Source organism: Boleophthalmus pectinirostris, unplaced genomic scaffold (assembly GCF_026225935.1).
Source record: "Boleophthalmus pectinirostris isolate CB_2022bp ecotype Guang Dong unplaced genomic scaffold, ASM2622593v1 HiC_scaffold_3, whole genome shotgun sequence".
In the NCBI taxonomy this organism is placed as follows: Eukaryota; Metazoa; Chordata; class Actinopteri; order Gobiiformes; family Gobiidae; genus Boleophthalmus; species Boleophthalmus pectinirostris.
The window spans coordinates 40,752,083-40,779,172 of NW_026571299.1; the positions used below are offsets into that span (position 1 = coordinate 40,752,083).

A 27,090-nucleotide genomic window follows, 5' to 3' on the forward strand; every position below is an offset into this window, starting at 1 on the left:
CCGTGGCATGTCAATAAGCCTTTATTTACATACAAAGCTATTGATAGATGTGTGCGGAAGATTGAGCTCAAGGTTTTCTTGTAAATCTGATCTATAAATAACTACTGCATTATTTGTTGCGGACAGGCTTTGACCACATCAGCATTCTGAGCAAATAAACAAGTATCAAATACAAAACCGCAAGCCTACATTTAAAGGTGCTGGACCTTATTTTACTGTCTTAAAATGTGAAAACCAGAACTAGTTCATTTTAAATGGTTTGTAGTAGGCCTATTCCAAATGTATTCCTCACTTACCGAGCATTCTGATTATTCACCACAACTAGCATGCTAATATACACTTCCTGATTATCTGACTATAGAATGCTTTCTAATTAGATACAGACAGCTCACAGAAGACTTAAGAGGGGCTTATACAATATATCTGTACAAGGGCAAAAAGACATATTTTTTAGATATATGGGAAAATATTGGATACAACCTTTAATTGCGTATTCACAGAACATTCTGAAAGGCAATGCACGCAGCGGGTTAAGTAAATGTCTCGCTTCTAGCACTTTTGTCCTTTGCAGCTTGTGTCTGGTTTTAATCCCCCGGCAGGAACGAAAGCGAGACAGAGAAAAAGGAGCTAGGACAATTCGAAACAACCGCAGCATCGAGGGTCAGGGATCATGTGCTCCTCCGGGGGAAGATAGTCACAAGCCCACAGAGCATGAGAGCAGAGCTAACACAGCTGCTATAGTGTTCACCATCACTGCAGTTTGTGTATGTTTACAGAGGCAGAGGCAGATGGACATGCGTAGGTGTGTATGCAATAGGCAAAGACCTTAATGAGAGCATGTTTAAGTAAAGTTTATTTAGATCACTAACACTTCTTAGTTTTTTTTTCAGCCAACAGCATTCACATGTTTTTACAGTTGGTTCTTCTCAAGCCTTTTCTGGCAGCTCTTCTTTATATTAAATATTCATCTTTAGTTTCAAGTGCCTTTTGAATTTGAATATATTTTCATGCTTAATGGTAAACAGTACAGTCGGAACTTAGACATTGCAAAATATTATCATAAATATGTTCTTCTTGCTTATAAATATGCATGTATGAGTTTTGATGCTTTATTTTCTGTCCAGATAGTGCTGATACATAATAAATTATATAGAAACCTTTTTATTTTGATTATGAAATGGTGATCATTCTTGGCAAATTGCAATGAATGATTTCATAATTGGAATTCAAAGTCTGAAGAGTTTTGGGGTTTATTTATTTTAAAACACATCTGTTATGAAAAATCGATGTTTCAGAGCTTTTAATGGTGTTATAGTTGTTTCCACTCACCATTTACTCACCTAAAGTTGCATTTGGAGTGATTTGTGCATGTTTGAGGAAGCTTTCACTCAGTTCATTTTCACTTATTTTTAAGACAGTATTTTGCCACCACTAGCATACACCCACTACTCTGTACTACTATGTTCTTCAGTTTTACTTTCTCAATCTGTGATCTGCGGAGCATTCGGCAGCATCACGTAGTCATTTTGATACAAAAGAAAATCCACTGCCCGCTACCGTGATCTGAAGCTATCCATCTGAGGTGCTGACAGCGTCACAGCTCTTTGTTGTGATGACATTTATAGCGATGTCAGCGTTTATTAGAGACCACCGTTTTCTAACAGTCACAGAAGACTTGTTTGTTTTATTAAGTCTTAGATGAAGTTTTTGATGAATATTGCAATTTAAAATGTCCAAACAGCATGATCCACAGGTGTCACAGTTTATAACTATATAGCAGACACAAGCCGCATGAAATTCTTTAATGTATTTGGTTTGGTTAACAATAACTACAAATCCTATTATAAATTCACAGATTGTAATATCTATTCAATTAGTTGAATATGTAAAAACTTTGAGCTAATTAGTTCCATATGAAACAGAATTACCCGCTTAATTAAACCATACACATAAACAAATGGCTTGTTTATATTTGATGTGAGCACATTTGAGGTTTACTACAAATTCTGTGCAGCTGGTATCATTGTTTGTATCCATCACAAACTAAATGCCTTATATAATTAGGCCGAAATCCACTCTCCTAAAATGCTTCTGTCACTGCATCTGAAAAGGGACTGTAGTATAAATGAATGTAGAGGTAGTTTATTTTAAACAACATTCCAAGCATTCTAATTAGTGCTGTCATGTGATTAAAAAAATTGAGAGATTATTAATTATTAATTAATCTAATTCATCTCTTTTTAATCTCACCAAAAAATTGCTAAGAAAAGCCTTCAATTTGAGGTATTTTCATTTAAATTCATTATTACATTATTGTGGCAGATCAAAAGACTGATATAGAACAAAAAAAAGTGACTTTATAAAGTCATTTATTGTATAACAAACTTTAACAGATGCAGTCACTTACATTCCACAGTATCATCATTATTATTACTATTACTAATCTGCAGTGTTGGGAAGGTTACTTTTAAAATGTATTCCCCTACAGATTACAGATTACATATCCCAAAATGTAGTTTGTAACTTAATCCATTTAATTACTTAAAGTGAGTAACGTAATTTGAATACTTTGGATGACTTGATATTGTTATGCTTTTTAAAACTACATGAATGTAGCAACCGCATCCTGCAAATGTTGTTCTTGTTTGTTCTCTTCAAATTGTCTGTTGAGCCCAAGTCTCCATGAATAAGAAACTGTTTGCTGTAAAGTAGCAAAGACGAGGAAATCTGAACATAATAACTTTTGTCGACTTAAAGACAATAAAAAGTCCAGTCTTTCCTTAACCATATTAAAAAATATTATTGATAGAGAAATGCTTTATATATGAGATCACTGGTTTTAGTCCTGGTGTTAGTTCTGGTTTAGTCCTGCTTTAGTCCTGGTTTAGACCTGGTTTAGACCTGGTTTTAGTTCTGGTTTAGTCCTGGTTTAGACCTGGTTTTAGTTCTGGTTTTAGTTCTGGTTTAGACCTGGTTTAGACCTGGTTTTAGTTCTGGTTTTAGTTCTGGTTTAGTCCTGGTTTAGTCCTGGCTTAGTCCTGGGTTAGTCCTGGTTTTAGTTCTGGTTTTAGTTCTGGTTTAGTCCTGGTTTAGTCCTGGCTTAGTCCTGGGTTAGTCCTGGTTTTAGTTCTGGTTTCAGTTCTGGTTTTAGTTCTGGTTTAGTCCTGGTTTAGTCCTGGTTTAGACCTGGTTTTAGTTCTGGTTTTAGTTCTGGTTTAGTCCTGGTTTAGACCTGGTTTAGTCCTGGTTTAGTCCTGGACTGGGTTAGTTCCGGTTTTAGTCTTGGTGTTAGTTCTGGTTTAGAGGCGCACAGGAGGAAGCGCGGTTTACGCAGCGTACGCGAGAAAACGTATGCGGCGCACGGGAGGACAGCGATGTCCGCGCAGTAACTACGGAAGGAAACGTGGTCCACGCGTTCTCAGGTTAATGACAATGATGAAGGTGTGTGTTTGTGTTTGTGTGTGTTTGTGTGTGTTTGTGTTTGTGTGTGTGTGTGTGTGTGTGTTTGTGTGTGTGTTTGTGTGTGTTTGTGTTTGTGTGTGTTTGTGTGTGTTTGTGTTTGTGTGTGTTTGTGTGTGTGTGTGTGTGTGTGTGTGTGTTTGTGTGTGTTTGTGTGTGTGTGTGTGTGTGTGTGTGTGTGTATAGGACAGTAGTGCAGACATCATGAGCCTATGCAGGTTGTTTTCACCAGTGACATTTAAGTTGTAGGCGCCATTATATTAGTTATTTTCTTTTATATTTCACGTCGGGAGAATAATTTCCAAGACACGAATGTGTTTTTACCTGTGCACTGCTGACTCTGTTCTACTGGCTCTTCGACCTCGTCCATTGTGCGACTGATGCCGCCAACGTTAACATGACGTTTACATCTCTCTTACTGCGCACGTTTTGTGTGGGTTTCTGGCAATGAGTGGAATTACCGAAATAAAAAAATTTATAAATGTGTTTTTTGTGTGTGTGTTGTTGTCCCAACAACACATAAAAACAGATTTTATAATAAAGCAACTCGCATACAGAAACAGTAAAGTTAGAGATTAAAAATGAGATTAACGAAAACATAACGCACTAAATATGACTGTAATTAATTAATCGCAATTAACATGATAATTCGACACCCCTAATCCTAATTATTCACCATGATGATCTTATAAGCACTTTTCACAAGTCCCAGAGACCAGTGGTGGTAAAGCTAACATGTTAATGCATTTCAGATTTTTTGAACAATAGAACTATTTATAATTAGATACAGACAGTACACAGTGGACTTATTTTGACATTAAGACCTGTGTACAATAATAATCTGTACTGGGGCAATACACATTTTGCTTAAAGGTGCACTGTCCGCAACCTGCTTGGAGATGTTATTGTTTTGTCTGGAATGTCCTGGTATGGCATTAAACATATCCAGCTTGCATTTGCTCAATAATATTGACCTAAAAACTTGCATTCTTACTGTGAGCGGGCCTGTGTTGTAAACAAAATTTTAAATCTAATGCCATACTGTGGAACATTCCAGACAATGTCTTAATGGAGAGAACCAGGTGATGGACCTCCACTAGAGAAGACACACAGTGCACCTTTAAATATAAAAAATTGGGTCCAGGGCCTTTAATAATTACTCATATACACCGAGTCACGTTTCCCTTTTTCCTGGTGTGGATTTGTATTGCACGGTAATTGTCTAAATGAGAAATGTCAGCAGAGGGGATAGTCTCGTGAACCGCGAGGCCACACTGTCAGCTTCCTAATAAAGACATCATCCCCCTCCTCTGCTCTGGCTATCTCTGCGGGCACACTTCTGCTCCTGCTTGTAAACTGTTGATGATTCTGCTCGCCGGGGTGTGTTAGCTCTTTGATTATGTGTCATGATTAAAATAACCCAGAATACTAGTTTTCCTAAGCCATTGGCCTGTGTTGAAGAATGTATTCTGTTGCTTTTATGGTAGATTTATTAATTTGATGTTTACAAATATGGCACAAAACATGTTTCATCATTGTAGTGAGAAAGGAGAAGACACCTAGGTTATTAGTTTCAGCTTTCATTTCTGTTGCTGTTTGCTTTTTGATTTCAGTACAAAGTTTGAGTTTCCACCACTTGTTTACAGCCAAGGTCTTAATTATGTTGGAGTGTTTCTAGGGAAGCAATGCTGTATATAACCAGTGTAGTGAGAGGTCGTAATGAGGAAATGGCTAAAAATTGCATGTATAGATGAAAAAAGCAATTTGTTGAGGTGTTGAGCTTGTTAGTTCATTAGTTTGTTAGGCTCACATAGAAGTCAGTCTTGTTATTCACATCTCCATCTTGCACTCTATTAAGCAGTGACATGGTTGGTTCGTGCTGCCTGAACTTACAGGTAGTTGCAGACCTGGTTTTCTTGTCTTTTGGCATGAGGGAGCTGTCCGATGACCCTGATTTTTTTTATTCTCCACTTTGTCCTTCACCTCGACCCCCACCTCTCCAGCCCATCTCTCTCTAAGCCTCTCAGGGGGGTGAGGCTTGAGCTGGCCCCCGGCCCAGGCCCATTAGCCCCAACCTGGCAGCATGTGCTCATCACCAGAGATCATTACACAGAGCCAATGACACCACTCTAATGCATCATTAATGATTGATTAACGAGCTGAGCTCAGCCCAAACGGGTGCATTTGTATGGAAGAGCAACCTGTAATGGGAGTGCAAGACATCTGGTATTTTTTGCAAAGCTGTTTTATGTGTGTTTGCTGTGAAAGCGTGGACTTACTTATTCTCTTCTTCTGTGGCTTCTCTCTCAGGTTAAGTGTGAGCTGCTGAGCTTGGAGCAGAGGAGGTGACTGCTGGACAGACATGGCAGTGCGGGGGCTTTTGGCCCCTCTCCTCCTCATTGGGAGCCTTGTTTTGGTGGGAGTTGTGCCTGCAGCTGAAGGCTCTGGATACCTGTCAGGATATCGCCTCAGGTCGCGGTTACAGAGAGACCGCCATTTCCGCAATATCCGACCCAATATCATCCTCATCCTCACAGATGACCAGGATATAGAACTAGGTAAGGCCTTGGACTGTCTAAATTATTTTAACCATTCTTTATGTCAATAATGCTGGATAAAGTGGATCATTGTTTGTATTGGTAAAATATAGAATTAAAAAACTATTTTTTGCAGGTTTTTATATAAAAAAACAACAATAATCCCACTACCTTTTCAGATAATCTGGGCATTTCAACCATTTCATTTTAACATTTGCAAGGGAAAATTGGCCTAATGCTACCTCCTGGCACTAGAACAACTGGCCCTCTCCAAGTCATGTGCGAACCTGCCAGCTCCTCCATTGCTGGCATAAAATGAGGGCAGTCTCTGGCTCCTATTGTGTGGGTGCCAAACCTTGGCCATCTCCCTACCCGCTTAAGTCCTTTAGCGGTGTGTTGGACTGAAGTGGCCCTATAATGGCTTCTGTGACAACCTTTGTCCTGCTGTGATTGCCAGAGAGAAGACTCCTTTTGAAAAGCAAGATTTTATGGTCAAGCATCTGTTTTCCCAAACAATCACCATTGGTGTGAAAAAGTTTTCTATACAGAGGAGTCCATAGTTACATTAACATGTGCTCAAGAGCTGTTGTACTTTCAACTTTGAGCAATATATTCATAAATGTTATTGTAGGCGTATGCTTGCCTGCATTTGAAATGTTTTGGTTAATTCTCTATCCTTGTGCCTTAGGCATTCAAACCTTTTCTCTATTTTGTTAGGCTCAATGCAGGCCATGAACAAGACACGCCACGTTATGGAGAAGGGTGGCACCCACTTCACAAATGCCTTTTCCACCACCCCCATGTGCTGCCCGTCCCGCTCCTCCATCCTCACGGGGAAGTACGTGCACAACCACCACACATACACCAACAATGAGAACTGCTCATCTCCATCCTGGCAGGCCCACCATGAGCCACATACATTTGCTGTGCACCTCAACAACTCTGGCTACAGGACAGGTGAGAGAAAACACTGACTAACTCGGGCTATGTTAGAACTTGCAAATCCTAACATATTTCCTTCTTTTAATCCATAGCTTTTTTTGGGAAGTATCTCAATGAATATAATGGCTCATATATACCCCCGGGATGGAAGGAATGGGTAGCACTGGTGAAAAACTCACGCTTCTACAACTACACCCTCTGCCGCAATGGAGTGAGAGAGAAACACAGCAGTGACTATGCAAGGGTGTGTGCAGAAAAAAAGTTTACAAAATTTACTAGATCTGTATGGGCAAGTTCTTATAATGTTCTGTAATTAAATAGTCATTACATTAACATTAAAATAGAATGAATATGAATATAATTGACTGCAATGGCTTCTATTTACTACTCAGCTGATGAAGTTTTGATATTCTGCCATATTGGTACAATTTTATGATTGCAACAATGTCATAGAAGTTAGTAGTTAACAAAGTTAGCAATGCTTTTATTGTAAGTATTATATTGTAATTATGGTGTTGTATGTCCTACAGTTCCTCCTCATGTCATAACTTGGGTGAATGTGAAATGCTGTTTTATGAATATATAGATTTATAAAAGCAAATTTGAAACTTAAATGATATTATCTACCTCTCTAGTATAAGTCTTGTAAAATCTATGGTGGTTAGCTGATTGTTATTTTGACAGTGCTAATAAAGTGATACTCCACTGTGATGATTTGACACCTGCTCCTTGATACCCTTCTCCAGACTGAGATCTTGATTGACAGGTCTGTGTTGTGTACAGGACTACCTGACAGACGTCATTACCAATGACAGCATCAACTACTTCCGCATGTCCAAGAGGATGTACCCTCACCGTCCCGTCATGATGGTACTGAGCCACGTGGCCCCACATGGACCAGAAGACTCAGCCCCACAGTACAGCACTGCCTTCCCCAATGCATCGCAACACATGTAAGTACATCACATACCACCTACCAACACATGTAATTGCAGTGTACATATGCTATAATATTACGGTAATACATAATTTATAGTTAAACTGTTCGTTATAAGGGGTAAATATGAGGTTTACATTACAGTATGTTATACATATGTCTAGGTACTAGGGATGGGCATTCGATGAAATTTTCTTAATCGATCGTCGGAAGAAATAACGATCGATTATCGATTAATCATTAACGTTTTTATATTAAAATGATCATCATTATTATTACTATCTGCACTACTAATCTACATAAATAAATTCAACTTTACGACATATAAACCGTAACCACTCTAGAGCCACATCAATCCGTTTGACATTATGATGTGTTTAATTCAGTTTTGTTCAACTCTCACAGAAAAGAAACTTAAAACTGCATCGCTAATATGCATAAACTCAGCGAAGATAAAACTACAGCTCTTGTGCGCTGTCCATTTCTGTCAGATTAAAAGACATGATTCAGTGGAATAGTTTAGTGTGACCATATTTGTTTGTCAAAACCAGGACACCGTACGGGGGGTGGGACGTGGGGACTCGTCATCAACATTGCGCGACTCTCACCTGGTAAAGCTTTTTCCCACTGGACACCGAAACATATGTGCTGCTTTGTACACTGTGCACATGGACTCACACTTGTCCCGAACGCAACGGAAAGCGTGGAATTTCTTGTACAACTCATCGTTAAATACGCATTTGTGCTTCGGTACGCTGCAGACTGACCGAATGTTCTTGTCTCGCTCCTTCTGAGTGCAGAGAGCTACATGTACGGACCCCTGTTTGGTCACGCTACGCACAACAACCTACATTCGGTTTGTCAATTAAAATTAACGTAATCGATGAAATTCTTAATGATCAATTATCGATTAATCGATTAATCATGCCCATCCCTACTAGGTACACACAAGTATAACATCATAGTCTAGGTTTATAAACACTAGGTAAACTACTATGTATACTACCACTGCACACATGCATGTCTTTGCTTTGACCCAGAATGACACAAATTCCATAATCTGAGCTCGATCTTATCTCTGGTGCCTGCAGTGAGCCTCTGGCAGCTGAGTCCTTCCTCTCTCAGCCAATATTTCCCTCTAGTTTATTTGGCTCTTGTGTTGTCACATTAGTGTAACTGGGATAATGACCTGCTAATTTGTACTATTTTGTCAAAGATGATCAAACAGCGGCATGACTGATGTATATTTAATTCATAGGCAGTGATTTATGGCTGTGTGCATTCACACACTGTTCCACTCTTTGTCCAACTCTCCATGCTCCTGATTGGCTGTCAACTGCTGCTGCCTAATGGCAGACCTGCTATTGGCCTCCAGAGACAGATCCCAGGCCAGTAATGAGACTGCAATTTTGCCATGTTCTTCCAGCTTCCCACTCCCTCCTTCTGCTTCATATAATCCCTCAGCATCATTAACCTGTGCCACACAAGCTTTATACTCTGAATATTCTGAACACCCTGCTTCAACGTCTTTGTACAAACTTTTAATTGCTCTTTCTCCATAAATTTGCTCTCCCCTGGGTAGTGTTTTGTGGGAGCTCCTTGGCTGGCTATTTCGCTGCTCTTATCAACTGTATGTGAGAGAGGCTGTAAAACTTGGTCTGGACTGGTGATAAACTTCTGTCGCTGCTTGGCACCTTGAGGACATATCTCCACACGACATTAGAGTTGCCAGAATGGGTTCGGCTTTGAGCCATTAGCAATCCTTAAAAGTCAAATCGATAGACTTTAAACGTTAAATACATTCCCTCTCCACATCCCATTAGATATTGTGTCCTGTTTATTCTTAAATAATTAAACTTCCATATAGCTGGAAGTTAAATATTGATCAGTGTTCTCACTGTGGACAGACCCATTGATTGCAATGTTTTGCATTTCCCACATTTTCTGTAAGACCTGTTTAGTCTTGCAGAAGAGTGTAGAAAGAGGTGGGACAAGATTAAAAATAGTTTACACAAGCAAAGAACAATGGAATTAAATCTAAGTTGAACATTATTCATTTCTGTAACTGGAAACTGAGAGAACATTTGTGATATTTATTTAAGTATGAATGATAATTTTGACCAAGCACTCTTTTTAAATCTTAGAAATTTAATGATTGCTATTATCTATACTTAGATTATTGGGTAAATGCTGTATTTTAACTTTTTAGAACACCCAGCTACAACTACGCACCAAACCCAGACAAGCACTGGATCTTGCGGTACACGGGGCCCATGAAGCCGGTGCACATGCAGTTCACTAACATGCTGCAGCGCAGGAGGATGCAGACATTGCTGTCGGTGGATGACAGTGTAGAGAAGGTAGGCCGACCGCCGACAAATAGAGCACTCTCAAGTCCTGTGAGATCTGTGCCTGTTCTGACTGGGACTGTCTAATGTATTCAGTGACACACTTGGTAAATTGTTCAATCCTTTTTCGTTAGGCTGTCACTGGAGAGATGAGACTTGAGCAAACATAAAATAACCTTATATACTCTTGCAATGCTAATGTGTCCCTTCTTCCCATAGGTGTATAACATGCTTGTGGAGACTGGAGAACTGGACAATACTTACATTATATACACCTCAGATCATGGCTATCATATTGGCCAGTTTGGACTAGTTAAGGGCAAATCTATGCCTTATGAGTTTGATATCCGAGTACCTTTCTATGTACGAGGCCCAAATGTGGAGCAAGGTGCTATGTAAGTTAATAAAATGCAACATTTTACGTTTTTATTTTTTCAAATTGACTTTTTAATCCTCTTTTACTGCAGTAACCCTCACATAGTGCTGAACATTGACCTAGCCCCAACTCTGCTCGACATGGCCGGTGTTGATATTCCTTCAGAAATGGACGGAAAATCAATTCTTAAGTTGCTAGACACAGACAAGCCTGTCAATAGGTAAAGCAAACATTGAATTTTTTGCAAATCCTTTTAAATGTCCTTCCAATAAAAGCCTACATTAGCAAGCACTGTTGTCGTTTTGTATCGTTTCACTATTTCCAGGTTCCAGGTAAACAAGAAGCCTAAAACCTGGCGAGATTCTTTCCTTGTGGAGAGAGGGTACATTTATTGATTGACCTTCAGAAAGACACATTCACATTCAAGGCACTGTCTTGTGGTCAGTGCCTCAAATGTCTTGACACCAAAATTGAGCAAATGTTCTTGTAATCCCAGGAAGCCTCCACACAAACGAGCTGATGGAAAGGAGATGGCGCAGGAGGAGAACTTTTTGCCCAAATATCAGCGAGTAAAGGACTTGTGCCAGAAGGCAGAGTACCAGACGCCTTGCCAGCAACCGGGACAGGTATCACTCTCTGTTTTCACTTGGTACACGAGTAGCTCTCAAGTTATGTGTCAGTCAAAGTGAAGCAATAATCAAAATTTTAGCAGTGTGGTTCAATAATAAAAAACAATATCTGACACAATGCAGCCAGTCCCTTCTACATTCTGCCGAATCCAGAAGAAACTGGAATCAGACAATAGAGGGAGACAATAGACTCCATCCTAATTTGAGACGATCCAACCACAGCTGTCAATTTGTAGCTCATTTGTAGTGTCTTTCAAATCCAGAAGACATCTCCTCCAAAATTCTTGTAATATTCAGAACAAAATATATAACTTCTTTTACCTGAGATAATTAATAGTTTGGTGCTTTTATTGACTCTGTGCTGTTTCTCAGTCCTTTATGTTATTTTTATGTAAGCAGATATGTTTGTTTTTGATGCAAACGGACCATGCATCTCTCTTATTATTGGTTAATCTGCCTGCCAATCATGCCCTCTGATATCTAGGAGACAGGATACAGCTCCAGATCCTTTCGTCTCTGTAAAATTTTATCAAAGTGTTCTGGGCGGTCAGGTAACCATTAGGCCAAGATGAAGACAGAAAACTTGTTCTAGGGATCTACTTTTAATTAGCTGCTGGAAAAACATCATAGTGTGAAGCCATAACATCCTCTCTTACTTGCACAAGCAGAGAAGTGGTGGCGATTAATATTTCAAGGGTACAACATGAAGTGTAGTTCACGCAGAGGCACAATTTAGTCTCTGGCTGATAGTTTATTTAGACTAATATGCTGTCACAGAGCTAGAGAGGGCTCAATTTGACTTCAAAGTCTATTATTTAGGCCTTCAGGATGAGGGTTAGTGGCGTGTGGCCTAATGTGTGAGAAAAAGATGAAATATGAACCATCTTAGTAAAATATTTAGACCCTATCCTGTGAACATAGTTTGCATGCCAGCCTTTCCTGTTGAGATGGGCAGATCCATACCAGTATATTGATCCTGAATATCAACTAGTATAGAAAAGTACCTACTCTCATGCAAGAATAACTCAAAATATAACTTTTTATATCAAATTTTAATATTCTTCAAGTACATGTGTCATTGTCATTTCTTCTTTATTTTTGTGTGTCCATTTTCAGAAGTGGCAGTGTGTGGAGGACCCAACTGGTAAGCTGAGGCTGTATAAGTGTAAAGGCATGGCCAGTCTCTATGCCCCACGTATGCAGGCTCTGATGGCCAGCGGTGGCTCTAAGCTGTCTCCAACGTCCAACTTTGCCAACTGTAATTGTGCTGACTTACCGTTGAAAACATCCATCCTAAAGAGAAAGAGACTTCTCACCAAGAAGAGTAAGTTCATCCTGTCACTCACTTGCTTCAGTAGTTAATAACAGATTTCATTTTGTTCAGAATGACACTTGTACTTCACTTTAAAATGTCCTTGCAGTAGCCCACAAAGCGGTACCAAAACAGGCCATTAATCTGAAGCCTGAAAATTTGCTCATAAATTCAGTCTATGAGAGTGGTGTATCTCTGCTGCCATCAAGTGGTCAAATAAAATATAGCTCAGGTGTTTTGAAACTGTAATGTAATAGTTGTTGTTGTATACAGTAACATAAGTTGTATTTTACTAAAATGTGCATCTGTTATAATCATGTAGAGATGAAGTCCACTAAAACAGTGATGAGGAAGCGCTGGGCTCGCTCAGTGTCCTTTGAGCTGGATGGAGATCTGTATGCTGTGGATTTAGAGGAGGGCTATCGGCCACTGGGCACCAAGAACAGCAGCTGGGTCAAAGATAAGAAGAACAGACTCCAGTACGAGGAGGACAATGATGAATTCAGTGGAATGGAAGTCACAGCCAAGCCTACTACCAGCAACAAACTAACGCCCCCTACTGCTCTAAAGGTCACCTACAGGTGTGTGCTGGCCCTGTGCTCATGAAACCTGTACCACAGGTCCATTCTCTTATACTGTTGATGTGTAAACTCTGAACACTATTAATCCTGCAGGTGTTCTATCCTGATGAATGACACAGTCAAGTGTGATGGGGGTCTCTACAAATCCCTCCAAGCCTGGAAGGACCATAAACTACACATTGAACATGAGGTAGTCTTTTCAGTTTCCTTTTGTGTGGATTCAGAAAGAGATCTTGACTTGATTTTAAATGTGTAATCTTCAGTCAACAAGACAGAAGTAGTACCCACTTTGCCCTGCTGTAGTTATGTAACTTTATTATTTACTTACACTGAAAGCCGAGTAGTTAACTTTTAGTGTCATTATAAATATGCATTTTAAGTATGTGCTATGTTAAGCATACTTTAATTAAGGGATGTATAATATATTCTATTACTTATTCACACTTTTGATTAGATTGAAACTTTACAAAGTAAAATTAAGAATCTGCGTGAGGTCAAAGGTCATTTGAAAAAGGTGCGACCAGAGGAATGTCAGTGTAACACTCCAAGGTAAGCCACAAACACATGCTTATATATATCATGTGAAATTCTACTGATCATTTTATTTTTTTCTTTTACAGTTATCTTTTTAAAAGTAAAGAAATTTTCAAACTAAACACAGAACATATTGACTCTCTGGGGTAAATTTTCTATATATTAATACAGAAATAAAAAAAATAATAAAATGCTTTTTCCTGTGATTAAATGTGTTATTGGGTTTATGCAGAATTCCATCATCAAAGCAGAAAGGACAGTGGCTGGCCAAGGAGCAAAAGCGCAGAAAGAAACTTCGTAAATTTCTCAAGCGCCTCCAGAATAATGACACCTGCAGCATGCCAGGACTTACATGTTTCACTCATGACAATCACCATTGGCAGACTGCCCCCTTTTGGACAAGTAAGTAAACCACACTTAGAACAAGTTAATTAAAGAATAATTCCACTGCACTAAAACCGAATACTGGAGCATGATGTGTTTGTTTTTTTATCTCTTGTTTCCACATTTCCTGTTCTCTCTTAGTGGGCCCATTCTGTGCATGCACCAGCGCCAATAACAACACCTACTGGTGCCTGAGGACCATCAATGATACACACAACTTCCTCTTCTGTGAATTTGCCACTGGTTTCCTAGAGTATTTTGACATCAACACTGACCCTTACCAGGTATTTACTTTGTCAGCTTTTGAAATTGTTTCAACATACAAAAAGTATTTGTTCTAAAATCCATTGTTTTTTGCGTCTTTTGTTTATGTATCCTGTCTTTTTTATTTTTGTAGCTGATAAACGGTGTCAGCAGTCTAGACCGCAACACTTTAAATTCATTGCATCAACAGCTCATGGAGTTGAGGGGTTGTAAGGGACATAAGCAATGCAATCCAGAAAAAGGTACAGCTGAAATAAAATAAAATGGTTAAAAGGCACAATGCTGATTGTTTTCAAAATACACAATGCCGTATTTACTTCCTTCATTTCAGGAGGCAAAGAGCGAAACTACTTCAGTGAATACAGGTATACTTTCCTTTTAACTTGACAGATTACTTTATGATCTCCACAGAAGGAATTCATCCTGCCATGAATTTTAAAAGTGTCAGCCTTCTGAGTGTCTTAAGTTATGTTCATTTCAAATCACCTCGATGGCAAAGGGAATAAGGGTCATGTACATTGTGTTACATTTGTGATCAAAGCTCTTTGGCATGCAGAAGCGGAAGTCACTGGAGCCTAAAATTCAAGTCTGCTGCCCCCTTTTTAACACATTGCTTCTTTTTGTAACAAAGGCTAATTGCTTGTCTCTGTTGTGTGTGTCTGGGTTGGGTGTGTGTCTGTGTGTTTTGTGTGTGTATATATCTGTGTGTGTCTCCATGCACATGCGTCTCCCCTGCGTGTGTATTCGCTGTGCATGCCTCAGGCCAGTTCATCGTCGAAAGAGGCCAAAAGTGAAGAAGCCTTCCTCCAAATCGCTGTGAGTGGGTCATAACCCATCTGTCCCTTTATAGTCCGCCAAGCTTAAATTCCATGTTTATTTATTTATCTTTATCAAACCTTTTTTCTGTAGTACTGTAGTTCTCTTCTTTTGTGCCTTATAAGTAAGTACCTGCATTGCAAATTTTAATTTTCCATTTGACATTGTCACGTCTTAAAAACAGTCTTGCAATGCAGATGTTAATTTACGTCTGTCCTGTTATTGTCCTATTATTCTTAACAGCCTTATTAGGCACATGCCACATCTGGAGTCATGGTTTCCAGTAAATGTATTTAACACTTTGTACTTTTTGTTGTGCAGAGGGCAGATTTGGGAAGGATGGGTCGGTTAACTACTCCTCGTAAATTCAACCACCTACCACGATGACCTCCTGCTCTTCAGGGAGAAGAACATGAGTACAAGAGAATCCCAAGGACCTTGACCGTAGATGATGACCATCATGACCATGATGGTCCATGAACTTTTTCACCTCTCTGGGTTTTATCTGTAGATTTTTAAAACCCTATTCTAAGAGAAAGGTGATCATAGAGCTGAAAGAACAAGAAGACCCACCATTTGACAAAAGTGTATTGGGACACATTAAACGTATTTTAATGTTTTGTTCTGTCAGCTGTCAGAACCTTTGCTGCCATAAGTGTAATTGGGTTGGGACTGTCTGGTGTGCACAATGCATTCAGTTTCACTGTACTACTTGTAGATACATGATTCTATATCTGCTTTACATAGCTTTCTTCTTCATCAAGAGAAACTGTATAAAATGATATTCAACCCTGCTGCTACAAAACATCATAGACAACACAGTGTATCAGTGACTCATACTATGTAGACAGACACTGCATATGACCAACTGTGACTGATGTTTTGCCATAGACTTTTGTAATATAATTCTAACACAGATGAATGTCCTGTTTAAACATCTCCTAAGCTGTGTGGTGTAGATGGCCTTTATCCATCTTCATAGTGAGTTCCATATGATCATGCTTAAACTAGAAATCAATTTAGCACAATGGTAGATATCCCGAACATTGCATCAGTGAATGCTACTAACCTTTTTTCTATTGTTTGTCACTGTAGACACTCCTATAGGTTGCTCAGCTTGCTATACATGGTGCTACCAGGTGAAACACTGAAGAAAATCTCGATGTACAGTTCAGGATGTATTTGAATGTATGTTGTGCAATGAATATTGATGTTTACAATACTTTTGTAATAGCCTACTGAAATGGCTGACCTCATTGTGTTATGAGTTGAGAAAATTATGGACAAATGTAGCTTGAGAGATTCCATTGCTTGCAACTCATATGTTGTTGTTTTTTTTCATTATTTACACATGAAAAGCACTTAAGGGTTCACTGTGAAGAGATGTATGTATATATAACTGAGATTAGGTTACTGTGTTCCAGTGGAACAGCACAACAATGTAAAACATAGACTATTGCTGTGAATTTTAGCTCTACGCCTTTGTTAGTGTTTGATTTTTTAGCTAATATTTCCATAGATAAATGTGAATAAACATCTTGACCACCTTTTCTGGAACGTCTGAAAATTACTTTGTATTCCAGCAGGTGTCGCTATCACCTAGTTAAAAATTAATTAATCTCTACAAGTGGTATAATAAAAACAACAGAGCAGGAATAGAGTTTACTTTTTTAATCTAGCCTATATTATATAACATTTTGTTGCGTTGTCCATTGTTAGTTAGTTATGTCTTTTTAAATTAATGAATTAAAATTACTTAGTCTGCCCATGAATTATCTAATCTAGTCTAGTCGAATCAGTTAAAAAATGATGTGAAACTGTCCACTGTAGTGAGTCAGAATCTGTTTTGGTTTTGCCTGCTTCACACAGTCGGGGCCCGGGGGCTGGAGGAGGTGCAGACGGTGACCCCGGGTATGACTCAGTGCGGAGGCGGAGACTCCATTGGATCCACCGCCGTTGGATTTTGTCCTCACAACGCTGTCTGCACGGACATCTCTGACAAGTTTCCTATTCAAGACTACAGAAATCTATTTTCTTCTTGTTTACGACTTGTTTAAAATGTGAAGAAATGGCCGGTACAAGGTAAGAAACGTTCAGACGATTTAAACTATCCAAAACTAACCGAGTAGTTTGTTAGTTGGAGTGTCGGGCTCAATCCAGCAAGTTGCTCTCCGCCTGGATACTGAAAGCACCCGGTTTACGTGCGCCACACTGTCCGACTCCAAAGCCTGGGATTTCAAAAACTGGTTGTCTTACGCAGTGTTTTTTAAAATAACACTCAAAAGTGATAAAGTTTTCGTGGCCGCTTAAAAGATTAATCCGAACTGTTAACTCAATATTGCTGGCACGTGTATTAAGCTACTCATGTTAGTCAAGGTATGTTGTCCCCTGAACTTTGAACATATTTTACGTTTCTTTACTTTAATTGACTTATTTCCCTTGTCATAAAATTGTCCACATTGTTATTTTAATTACCAATCAAACTTTGCTAAGTTAATGTGCTTGATCAAACATACTCTTTACTGTGGTAAAGTAAAGTAGCTAGCTACAGGAAGACATGTGTTACTCTTATTTGAATCTGGTGAAAAGTGGCTGGATAATCGCTCTGGTGGTTTCATCTTTTACGTCGTCTTTGCTTAGAATCCATCCAGTCTGCATTAAAACTTTATTTTGTTGTTAAGTCAAACAGATGTTCATACAATTTAGACCGACACAGATAGAGTAGGCTGGTCATAGTAGCTTCCAGTTGTTTTATATGGGACATTGCTTTGCTCATATCTGGCCTCTTTATCTTTTTATTGTTAAATGCTGTGGTATGTACTTATAAAGATGAAAGAAATTATCGAGAAACCATTATATTTGCAAAGTGTGACAAGTTATTCTTACTTGGTTCTACTTGAACAGTACTAAGTTTCAACAAAACTTTAATTAATGTACCACTTCTTTGAATTTGTGTTCCCATAGGTCCCAACTTGTTCTGTTGTGTCCCATATTGACTTTTTATGATGTATTATATAATCCACGTGTTAATATTAAACTTACAACTTACAACTTTCGCCCATTTGGAGTAATACAGATAAAGCAATGTCCAAAAGGTTTAGACTGTTTATTCACTGTTTATTTATCTTGTCATGTCTTTACCTGTGAGAGTTGTGTGTCTCTCTTGCACTCATCTCTCATCTGGTTCATTTTTGTGGCTCACCGCACTGACAGTGAGTGTATTTGAGACAAACATCCTTAACCACATTAGCCACCTTACACTTCATGGTTTTATTATAACTTCATTTGGTGTAGGGATCAAAGCCCGTGCCTTCTACTGGTAGGTTGAACTTAAGCCAAATCCTCCCACTCAGTTCCAATGTAAAATGAAAGCTCATTCACAGGGTAAAATGGATACTGTTTATCCACTTTAAGACACAGGTAACTTCTTTTCCTTACATAATTTGCCAATTCTGGTAATGATAATGGTAAGGCATTTGAATTTGATCAAATAATGTCATGTAACATTATTACAAAACATTCCAAAATACATCATTATATATTCATTTCTTTTTTCAGTTCTACATCCCAAAAAGATTAATCCTTTCCTATACTCTCATGACCCCCGGTACTGTTCCCTTTATAATCCATTTCCCCCTCCCTAATAGGGCCACCCAGACCAGACCTACTGTTAACCTCTTACAATCCCTTCCCCACCTAATCCTGGAGGGCTGTGCGTCTGCACCTTCACTTCCTCCTGGTAGCTGTTTACCTGCTAAACACCTAGATTAGATTTAGAATCATTTTGGTGAATTGTTTTGATAAGTACTTTTGTAAAACTTGTGACTGTAGTGAAGAAAGTTGTGGTGGTCTTAGGACAGTTCTTTCCTGTGTGGCTCCTCCTTGGCCTGGCTCTGACCCCCTCATCTAACCCTGTTACTCTGCACTGGGATTAGGCTCACCCTAGTTTGTCATGTCAGCAGGGACCCGGGGGATGGTGCCCTGTCAGCCCATTCAGTCATTAAACCCAAAATTCTTCAACTCACATCAGTTAGTGAAGACAGTTTAGAGCAGTGATAATGTCTTAATTATTTTATTAAAGATAAGGCCAATTGTGTTGGAATCAGAGTTGACATATTTTCACTCATGTTTACAGGTAACCGAGGAGGAGGTGAGAGGTGTAATTTGCTCATTTAATATATTAAACCCTTGCTTATTGCAGGTCATATGATTAAGCAGTTGGGGCATGCTTTACAGCTTGCTAGTTAGAGCGTTAGAGCTTTTCATACTGAAGTCTTGGAGCATATTAATGATCATGCTATAATAATATCAAATATATATCAATAATATCTATAATTGAAGATTACATGATAGGATAACTAAATAGATTGATTCATATGTGTTATTTGGACAAGTGACCCCATTGTTCACTCGCTGACAGCTGGTGCAGACCTACCCTGTGTGCTCACGCTGATCATGCAGCACATGTTCCCCCTCGTCTCTGACCTGAAGAGTCCCCCCATGTTGTACAAGTAAGGAAAAAAGGGGTGGATTTGGGAGAAAGAACAGGGACTCGTGTTCTATTTAAGGCAGTTTATTAGTCTGGCCAACGAGTGACAGATAATGACTGTTCACCAGAGCAGAGTAAAGAAGAGAGGCCGGAAGTTCCCAGCATTCTGTGGGAGAAGACCAGGCCACCAGAGGAGACAATGCCCCCTTTACAAGAATCACAGAGTGCCACTTTCCTCTGTGGATAATTTGTAGGAGGATTATACTGCAAGAAGCTTTGAAGTTGTTTTCAATACAGGCATGATGTTCTTCTTGAAGCACCATTGAGGTAGGCACTAAGCTGCATTCAGGCTGAACAGTTTGGCAGTTTGCAGACTTCACTGTGGCCATGTCAAATTACCCTTTGGGAAGCAGCATGGGAAATGGTGGCTGTGCTTATGGTGCCTCCACAAGCTTGTGAGATCCGCTTTAATCCAGTGTCAGAGAGAGGGGAACTGTCTCTAGTTGTGGATTAGAGCAGCTGTTGAAGCAGGTCACCCCAGACCTCATGTACATGTCCAAAAGCCTTCTCTACAAGTCCTCTGATTGGTTAAGAGAGTGCTCATTCAATGAAGTCTGCCTGTTGATCTAACAATAGTTTGTATTGTCGTATGGAATCACATAAATAAAGAGAAGGCTGCATTTCACTGGCATTGTAATGCATATGGCATTCCTTGAGTTAGGTAACCAATTCTAACTTTCTGAGAAAGACTTCACACAGCTCAAATAGATTCCTCTCATATCCTAATTTAAATGTGGTGATTTTTGCTTATATTTTGCTGCATGTTTGGCTGTAGAATCTAAAGCGTGGGACAATCACACACAGCTGTTTTTTGTCACACTTAGGAGAACATGTAATTGTTTGATTGTTGCACTTGGAATTGTTTGTTGGAATGTGGGGCAGACACGAAGACCACAATTTAATTTAAGGACTGTGCTAACACTACATCTCGCTCTGTAGGATACAATAGTCAGTGAGCTAAGAGCTAAAAGAACATCCATTCTACAGATGGGCATCACCACACCCAGTATCGACAGCTTGTTAGTGTTTTATCCCTCCTTTCTGGAACTGAATACGGTGACTCTGCAGTTCAGAAGTGCACCTTGTAGGTCTGCCTTATTCTTCTTTCCACGGGCCGCTCTCTTCTATGTGTCTGTGTCCCTGCTGTCGGTCCCTTCTCTGATGACTCTTTGGCACCCCAGCTTTTCCTCGCTGTCTCTGGGTGAACTCGCATGTGTCAAACTCTCTCATACCTGACGACTCTTGTCATGAAAGATGACTCCCGAACTGGTGTGCCCATGTCGGAATATGATGAGTGAGGAATGCACAACTGCAGCTAAGAGACAACTTTAATATTAGTTATGGTTATATGGACATTTTAAATGTACTTTTACAATGTCTTTGGATAACATTAATCTTGATGCTAAACTGAACAACTTTGCATATTGTTGCTTTGAGAGGCACATGCATTACATGGAGAGCCAGACATCATTTGCATTGATGTAAATAATATAATATAAACTTCTCATTGTCATAAAATATAAGTAATATACTCTGAGGGTACGCAAGCAATTACAAGGGGATACTTGGAATGATTTGGGCTTTTATAAGAAGGTAAGCTTGAGTAGAATTTATAAAAATGTTATTTGTAGTACATTCTATATCCTTATAATATGGCATTAAGTTTGATATAAAAGAAAACCATAGTTATTTGTGCTGTGTTTAAAAGTGAAAAAAAAAAAGCTCAGGAGGTACTTGGGAACCAGTGCTCTACATTCACACAAACTTTATAGTTAAATTGAGTGTTGACACACACGGGGACCAATTGTGCGTTGGACTGACCCCTGACCCTTGTGACGAGACAGAAACGGGAGGTGTTAAACAAAAGAGCCAAAAGAATGTGCACAGGACAGGTGCAGGGCTTTTTCTGTCATCTCAACATGTGCATAGGATTGTTCACGAACCTGTTGGAGTGTGCAGGACGATGTAGACCACCATCCAATGAAAACAACAGTATCCTGGCAGAGCGTCACTCCAGAGTGCCGGGGTTCATTTTGAGGTCTTTATTATGTACGTGTATGTGAAAGGTGTTAGACTTTAGAGTTGTGATAATGTTTATTATTTTAACAATTATATAGCATAACCTGTCACAAGATTGGCTTATTTATTTGGCTGTGAATAGTTGTCGGGTTAGTTTCCATTTCTCATGCTACATCAGCTGTCCTTTTCATTTCATTAAGCAGATTGCTTGCTTTAATGTCATGATCCCCCTTAGTCACAGCTACTAGCTCTTCACTGCTGTGGCGTTTAACCATATTTAGATAAAACAGGGTTTCCTAGCTAGCAAGGGGTATGGACGTCATTAACGTATAATCAAACAACAGTTTGCCTTGGCCTATTGCAAGATGCAGGCTGCAGCTTGTATGCTCTTGTTACGATTGATTTCTCTGTTGGTCTATTTGAATAGTTTTGAACCTGTTGGAGCCATCAGTTTTCAGTGCTGTATGACTGCTAGAAAATGGCTGCTCTGTATATCCAGCGGTTAGGGCGGCTCAGGGCTGGCACTTGTTGCCCTGCCTGTGAACAGTGCACTAAGGTTTCACAGATGAATGGCAGGCTCTGTGAGAATGTACACCACAAGGGACAGTTGCGGGCAGCAGCTCAGAATAGGCTGTTGTTGAAGAAGGTTAGAGGTTACCATACAAGAGAAGGCAGTGGAAAAGGGCACCACAGCTGGTTCTCAGAGTTTGGCTTCACTCTCACCTGGGTTTGAGTTGTGATGGTGGTGCTTTTTAACTTTTTGTTGAAGAAAAACTATATTGCCGATCAATCTCCAGCACCACCACCGCCACCCATTTCTCTTTACTTACTTTATTCAATTTAATTTTGTTAGTCTGTGATACACGTAGGATTTAGCAGTGTCGTAGTAATTTTGGTACATTATCCTGTTTGGCACTTTGTTGCTCTTGCGATTGACTCCATATTCACCCCTATAACTAGCTTCAGCCAAATGAAGCTCATCGAGGCCGGCAAGTGCAATAGGAGTCATCACACTCCCCTTGTCCACTCCTTTATACAGTCTTTCAAGGTGATAACATTCTTTTCTTTTTCTAAAATCCACATCCAAAATCTCTTGTCTCAGTTTGTGGCAGTCTACTTTTTACAATAAAAACACAGATACAATTTCACAGCTGCACTAGTATTACACCATTTAGTGGTAATGGCAGATAAAAGAAATGCCCCAACACCAACCAAGCATGCGTCTTTATTACAGCCATTACTACTATCTCACTCTAGTGCTATGGTTTACGTACAGATCTACTCTACACAGATCACAATCTTGTTTTCTCTGTCAGTTTAACTTTGTAATGAAATCCTCTGCCTCCCTGGTGTCTGTTTGCGATCCCCAAGGCACACAGTGATACAAGTCCGTATGTTTCCACTGAATCCATTGTCCAGACCTGTGTTTACCGTTGCCGGGAAAAGTGCCATTTACAATTTGGCTTTGGGTTGAAACAATGGAGCAGATTCCATGAGCTATATTCTGTTGTTTCCATCGCTCAGGGAAACTGTTCTCACTTGACAGTTATTTTTGGGGCCAACTGTAAAATGTTCTTGAGTGGCGAAGCATTTATTCTTATCAGGTACATTTAGAAGTCACACAACTGCACTTTGTATTGTATAGGACTTTCTTGGGGCCTCATGCTGACATTTTTTTCTTGATAATTTGTCAAGCTTTATTTCCAGTCACACTATATTAACACTGACCCAATCGAATTCTTAACCCCAAAAGGGAACAAAGCACTTCTCTGTCACAACAGTAGAGTCAAATTCAACTTTGTTTCTTGAGCTTTGCCATCTATGAAACAAGTCTGTACTTGCACAGAGTGAGTAAATAAGTTCATTTTATATCAATACAAAATTTGAAACTTTGCCAAGGTGCTGCACTCAACATTCCAAACCATTTATGAACATTTGCGAGGCAGACTTGACTGAGGTGTCTATAGCACCACTATTGTCCACTAAAGAGTTTTGTCTTAAATTCATATCTTGGACTATTTTTACATTTTCAGCATTGTATAGTATAGTTGCAATATAGGCTGTATTGTCTCTAAAGTGTACTTTCCAACAGGATATACAAGTGTATTATTTTTCTACTTTTCACACAATTTAAATTTATATATGTTTTATTCATGTTGAATGTATTTATCTCATTAAATTCAGCTGAACTCTCAGTTTTGGAATAAAAATTATTGATGAAAAATAAGTTGCTATTCAGTATAGTATCTAGCCCAATATTTGTTTTTATTTATGGACAGAAATGTTAGTTATTCGACCAAAATATTTTATTATTCGTCTTTCATGTTTCAGTACAGCAAAAAAGTGATGTTCCACGAATGCCCAGTGCTCACCAGTCTTCTTCCTGCCTATCTGGTTGTGTCAACACAGCTCAGCAGGCCAGCTCTCAGCTCTAAAAGTTGTTTATTTGCCTAGAGGGACGAGTTCTTACGCAATCAGAGCACCCCATCCACCCAAACCCACCAGCCATGGCCTTTGCAGCTGACCCTCAAAACCCGCCTTCCTGTCGGGTTGTTCAGTATTGCCAGTCGCGCTCAGTTAAAATGTTAAGTGGGTTTCCTTGGTGTCATCACTATGGAGGAATTTGGTTGAAAAACACAATGCCTTCTTTTGAGACTAAAGGTTGTAGCTCACAGAAAACTGCGCATTACTGCTATATACTGATCATATAGCTTGCAATAGCTTAACGATAAGGAATGCAAGCAACACTGATCCATTTCTAAATGCGGGAATGCCTCCTCTCTGAAAGCTAAAAGGATAAAGGCGCTGGTATGTGCAGGGTGGTACTGACTGTTTGGCCTCAGCCTACAATGCGGCTTTCTTTGCAAAAGCTTCCCGCCCTTCAAGTGTTGCAAATCTAATCACTCCGGGAGACATCTTCTGACATGGCCCTGCGTCTTATCAATATATTTACATGGAGGCTCAGGGTTTAACTTAGAATTTGCTTGATGGATAATTCACAGCTGGGGTAACTCTAAATATCATTTCAGCTTTGACAAAGTAGCACAGAGATCTTCTGTATTCTTGCTGTTATTTGTGTTCTTGTATTAATCGATGTGTCTTGGACTTTGCCGTAGTAAGCTGTTACATTTTAATTTTTTAACATTTTAATATTAGCACAGAAGCATATTTGCATACTGTTGCTGCATTGTAATACCAAAACATTATAAGACTTGTAAAGACTGAGGAAGCTGTTCTAACTCTTATCTTTCTCTTGGTGTGGGATAAAGTGTAGTCAAGTGAACCGGGTGTGAGGGATCAGAGCAGATGGCCTCCCAGCATACAACACTCTGACACATGGTTAGTTCTTGTGTGAACATCTCCTATGGCTTTTATTGTCCAAAAATGATACAGTGGAAAGGTGCTTGATTAAATTGGCTTTAATCTTTGTCTGCTCACTGTGTTTAGATATTATGTGTTTCGGCAATAGACATAGTTGGTGGCTCTTTTTGTTTTTTATTACCGGTGCATTTAAGTGTGTGATCTTTTAGCACCAGTATTTTACCTGTTACCTATTTGTTTAAACAGGCAGCAGCTGTTATTTACCGTAATCCTCTGAACTCTTGTTTATAGTGTGACACTGTAACCTGGGCACCAGACTGGCACCAAAGTTAGGTCTATTTTAGAAGCGGCCACTGCTTGAGTTAACACTTATACAAATGGGGTTTCACACCCTTTTATTGTCCTACAGGTTGGCCATAGCTGACTCCTAGCACATGAATACTAAATAAGTGTAAAATAGAAAATATATTTAATTAAATCTGATATTTTGTCTTAATGTTGAATCTACACATCAGTCAACTAGCTCAACAAATATGATTTATTTGTCATCTAAAAGAACCCATCACCTGACAAATAATTCTGATAAATGTCCAAACTAGACTGATAAGCCTATACATAATAATATTTTAGTATTCAGTCTTCCAAGCATTTAAATTCTGTTTGGATCTTCTCTATTCACATGGCCAAGACATGTGATTATTTTTCTTTTTATGTCTTCGAACCTTTCATCATAGCCCCTGTTACTCTGGCCCACTGGTGGACTCCCTCTTGTTGCTGTGGGTAGAGTGCTGAGTTGGCTGTTGCCACTCTGTAGTTAGGGCTCAATACTGTTTGCACTGGCTGCTCTGACAACACCGTATGCTTCTGTCCGTGCTCTGCTGACTCCAGGCCTGTTGTCCCACTGTGATGGTCCACCTGTCCTCATATTCTGGGACACTTACCCACCAGCATTTCATATTTAACAGAGATGATATCACTGCTAACAGAGCCTTTCTACAGATGGCAGCTCATAGGGGACACAAATATTGACACTGTAGCCATATGGGAAAGGGCAGAGATTTAAACTTCTTTATTTATCAAACTGTGTGAGTTGCTAACTGCATGTCGCCTTGCATTAGGATGTTATTGAAACCCGCTGTGTTTAGATTATAATGTAAACATGTTAAAATTAACAATATGCATTTCTGTTAAGATAAAGGATTATTATAGCATTATTACCAATGGGACTGTGTTTACTTAAGGCACCCATAAAAGCTATTGTTATTTTTTTGCTCTTTGTTCCTGCTATCAAATGATGTATTTATTTATACACATTTCTTGTATTTATTATGAATAGATCATAAGTTGTGGATAACATGTTCATAAATACTGGGTAAATGGACTTGCATTCTTTAGCTAGATTATTTGTGCCATTATTAATTCGCTGTTTGTATATCCATTCTTCAGCTCTGATTGGGTGGAGATCTTGGAGCCACGCTCTCGTGAGAGGATGTATGTGAACCTCATCACTGGTGAGTGTGGCTGGGAACCTCCTTCTGGAGTACCTGTCCGCCAGGCCGATGGGAACCAGTGGTGGGAGCTGTTTGACCCCAACAGTGGACGCTTTTACTATTACAACTCCACTGGTCGTCGTACTGTTTGGCACCGGCCTCAGGGGGCAGACATTGTGCCCCTGTCGCAGCTCCAGGCCATGAAGCGCAGCACAGAGGCCAAGAGAGCGGGAGGAGTTCTCCAGGGAGCCCCACATGGGACCACAGGCAGCATCAGCAGCATGGGCAGTCAGGACCGGAGCAATCCTCTATCAGAGGAGGAGATAGACACCCTAGCTAAAAGTCAAGACGCCCCCGAGGAGGCCACCCATCCTGAGCTTGACCCTTCAGTGGACAGCAGGTCACAAGGGGATGGCAGCAGTGTGGAGCTCAACACAGAGAGCAGCAAAGACACACAGAGGTAAGGTCTCCCTGCATGGGTTTTGTGTCAAATAAATACTATAAATGGACAGATATTACACTTGACTACATCTGACGTGTTCTCAACTCACTGTATCACAGAACCGCTTTTTGACACAATGGAGCTACACGA

The 27,090-nt window shown here is 39.6% G+C and overlaps 2 protein-coding genes across 3 annotated transcripts in view; both read left to right on the top strand.

The window, feature by feature from the left end:
* The window catches only part of sulf2a (sulfatase 2a), a 36,813-nt gene extending 20,147 nt beyond the window's left edge, over positions 1–16,666 (top strand). The window contains exons 2-21 of the mRNA XM_020935863.2: positions 5,770–6,017; positions 6,714–6,953; positions 7,031–7,182; positions 7,722–7,891; positions 10,085–10,235; positions 10,443–10,618; positions 10,691–10,819; positions 10,925–10,981; positions 11,096–11,225; positions 12,345–12,552; positions 12,863–13,121; positions 13,215–13,311; positions 13,576–13,670; positions 13,742–13,801; positions 13,888–14,057; positions 14,181–14,323; positions 14,437–14,545; positions 14,635–14,668; positions 15,066–15,119; positions 15,441–16,666. Of these exons, the coding sequence (XP_020791522.1) occupies positions 5,822–6,017; positions 6,714–6,953; positions 7,031–7,182; positions 7,722–7,891; positions 10,085–10,235; positions 10,443–10,618; positions 10,691–10,819; positions 10,925–10,981; positions 11,096–11,225; positions 12,345–12,552; positions 12,863–13,121; positions 13,215–13,311; positions 13,576–13,670; positions 13,742–13,801; positions 13,888–14,057; positions 14,181–14,323; positions 14,437–14,545; positions 14,635–14,668; positions 15,066–15,119; positions 15,441–15,471 (2,661 nt within the window). The 5' untranslated portion in view covers positions 5,770–5,821 and the 3' untranslated portion in view covers positions 15,472–16,666. The remainder of the gene's footprint in view (positions 1–5,769; positions 6,018–6,713; positions 6,954–7,030; positions 7,183–7,721; positions 7,892–10,084; positions 10,236–10,442; positions 10,619–10,690; positions 10,820–10,924; positions 10,982–11,095; positions 11,226–12,344; positions 12,553–12,862; positions 13,122–13,214; positions 13,312–13,575; positions 13,671–13,741; positions 13,802–13,887; positions 14,058–14,180; positions 14,324–14,436; positions 14,546–14,634; positions 14,669–15,065; positions 15,120–15,440) is intronic.
* Positions 16,667–16,973: 307 nt separating this feature from the next.
* Positions 16,974–27,090, top strand: part of arhgap46a (Rho GTPase activating protein 46a) — a 30,718-nt gene continuing 20,601 nt past the window's right edge. For both annotated transcript variants that reach the window (XM_020935860.2, XM_020935861.2), the window contains exons 1-2: positions 16,974–17,201; positions 26,455–26,958. In XM_020935860.2, coding sequence (XP_020791519.1) covers positions 17,188–17,201; positions 26,455–26,958 — 518 coding nt within the window. In that variant the 5' untranslated portion in view covers positions 16,974–17,187. The remainder of the gene's footprint in view (positions 17,202–26,454; positions 26,959–27,090) is intronic.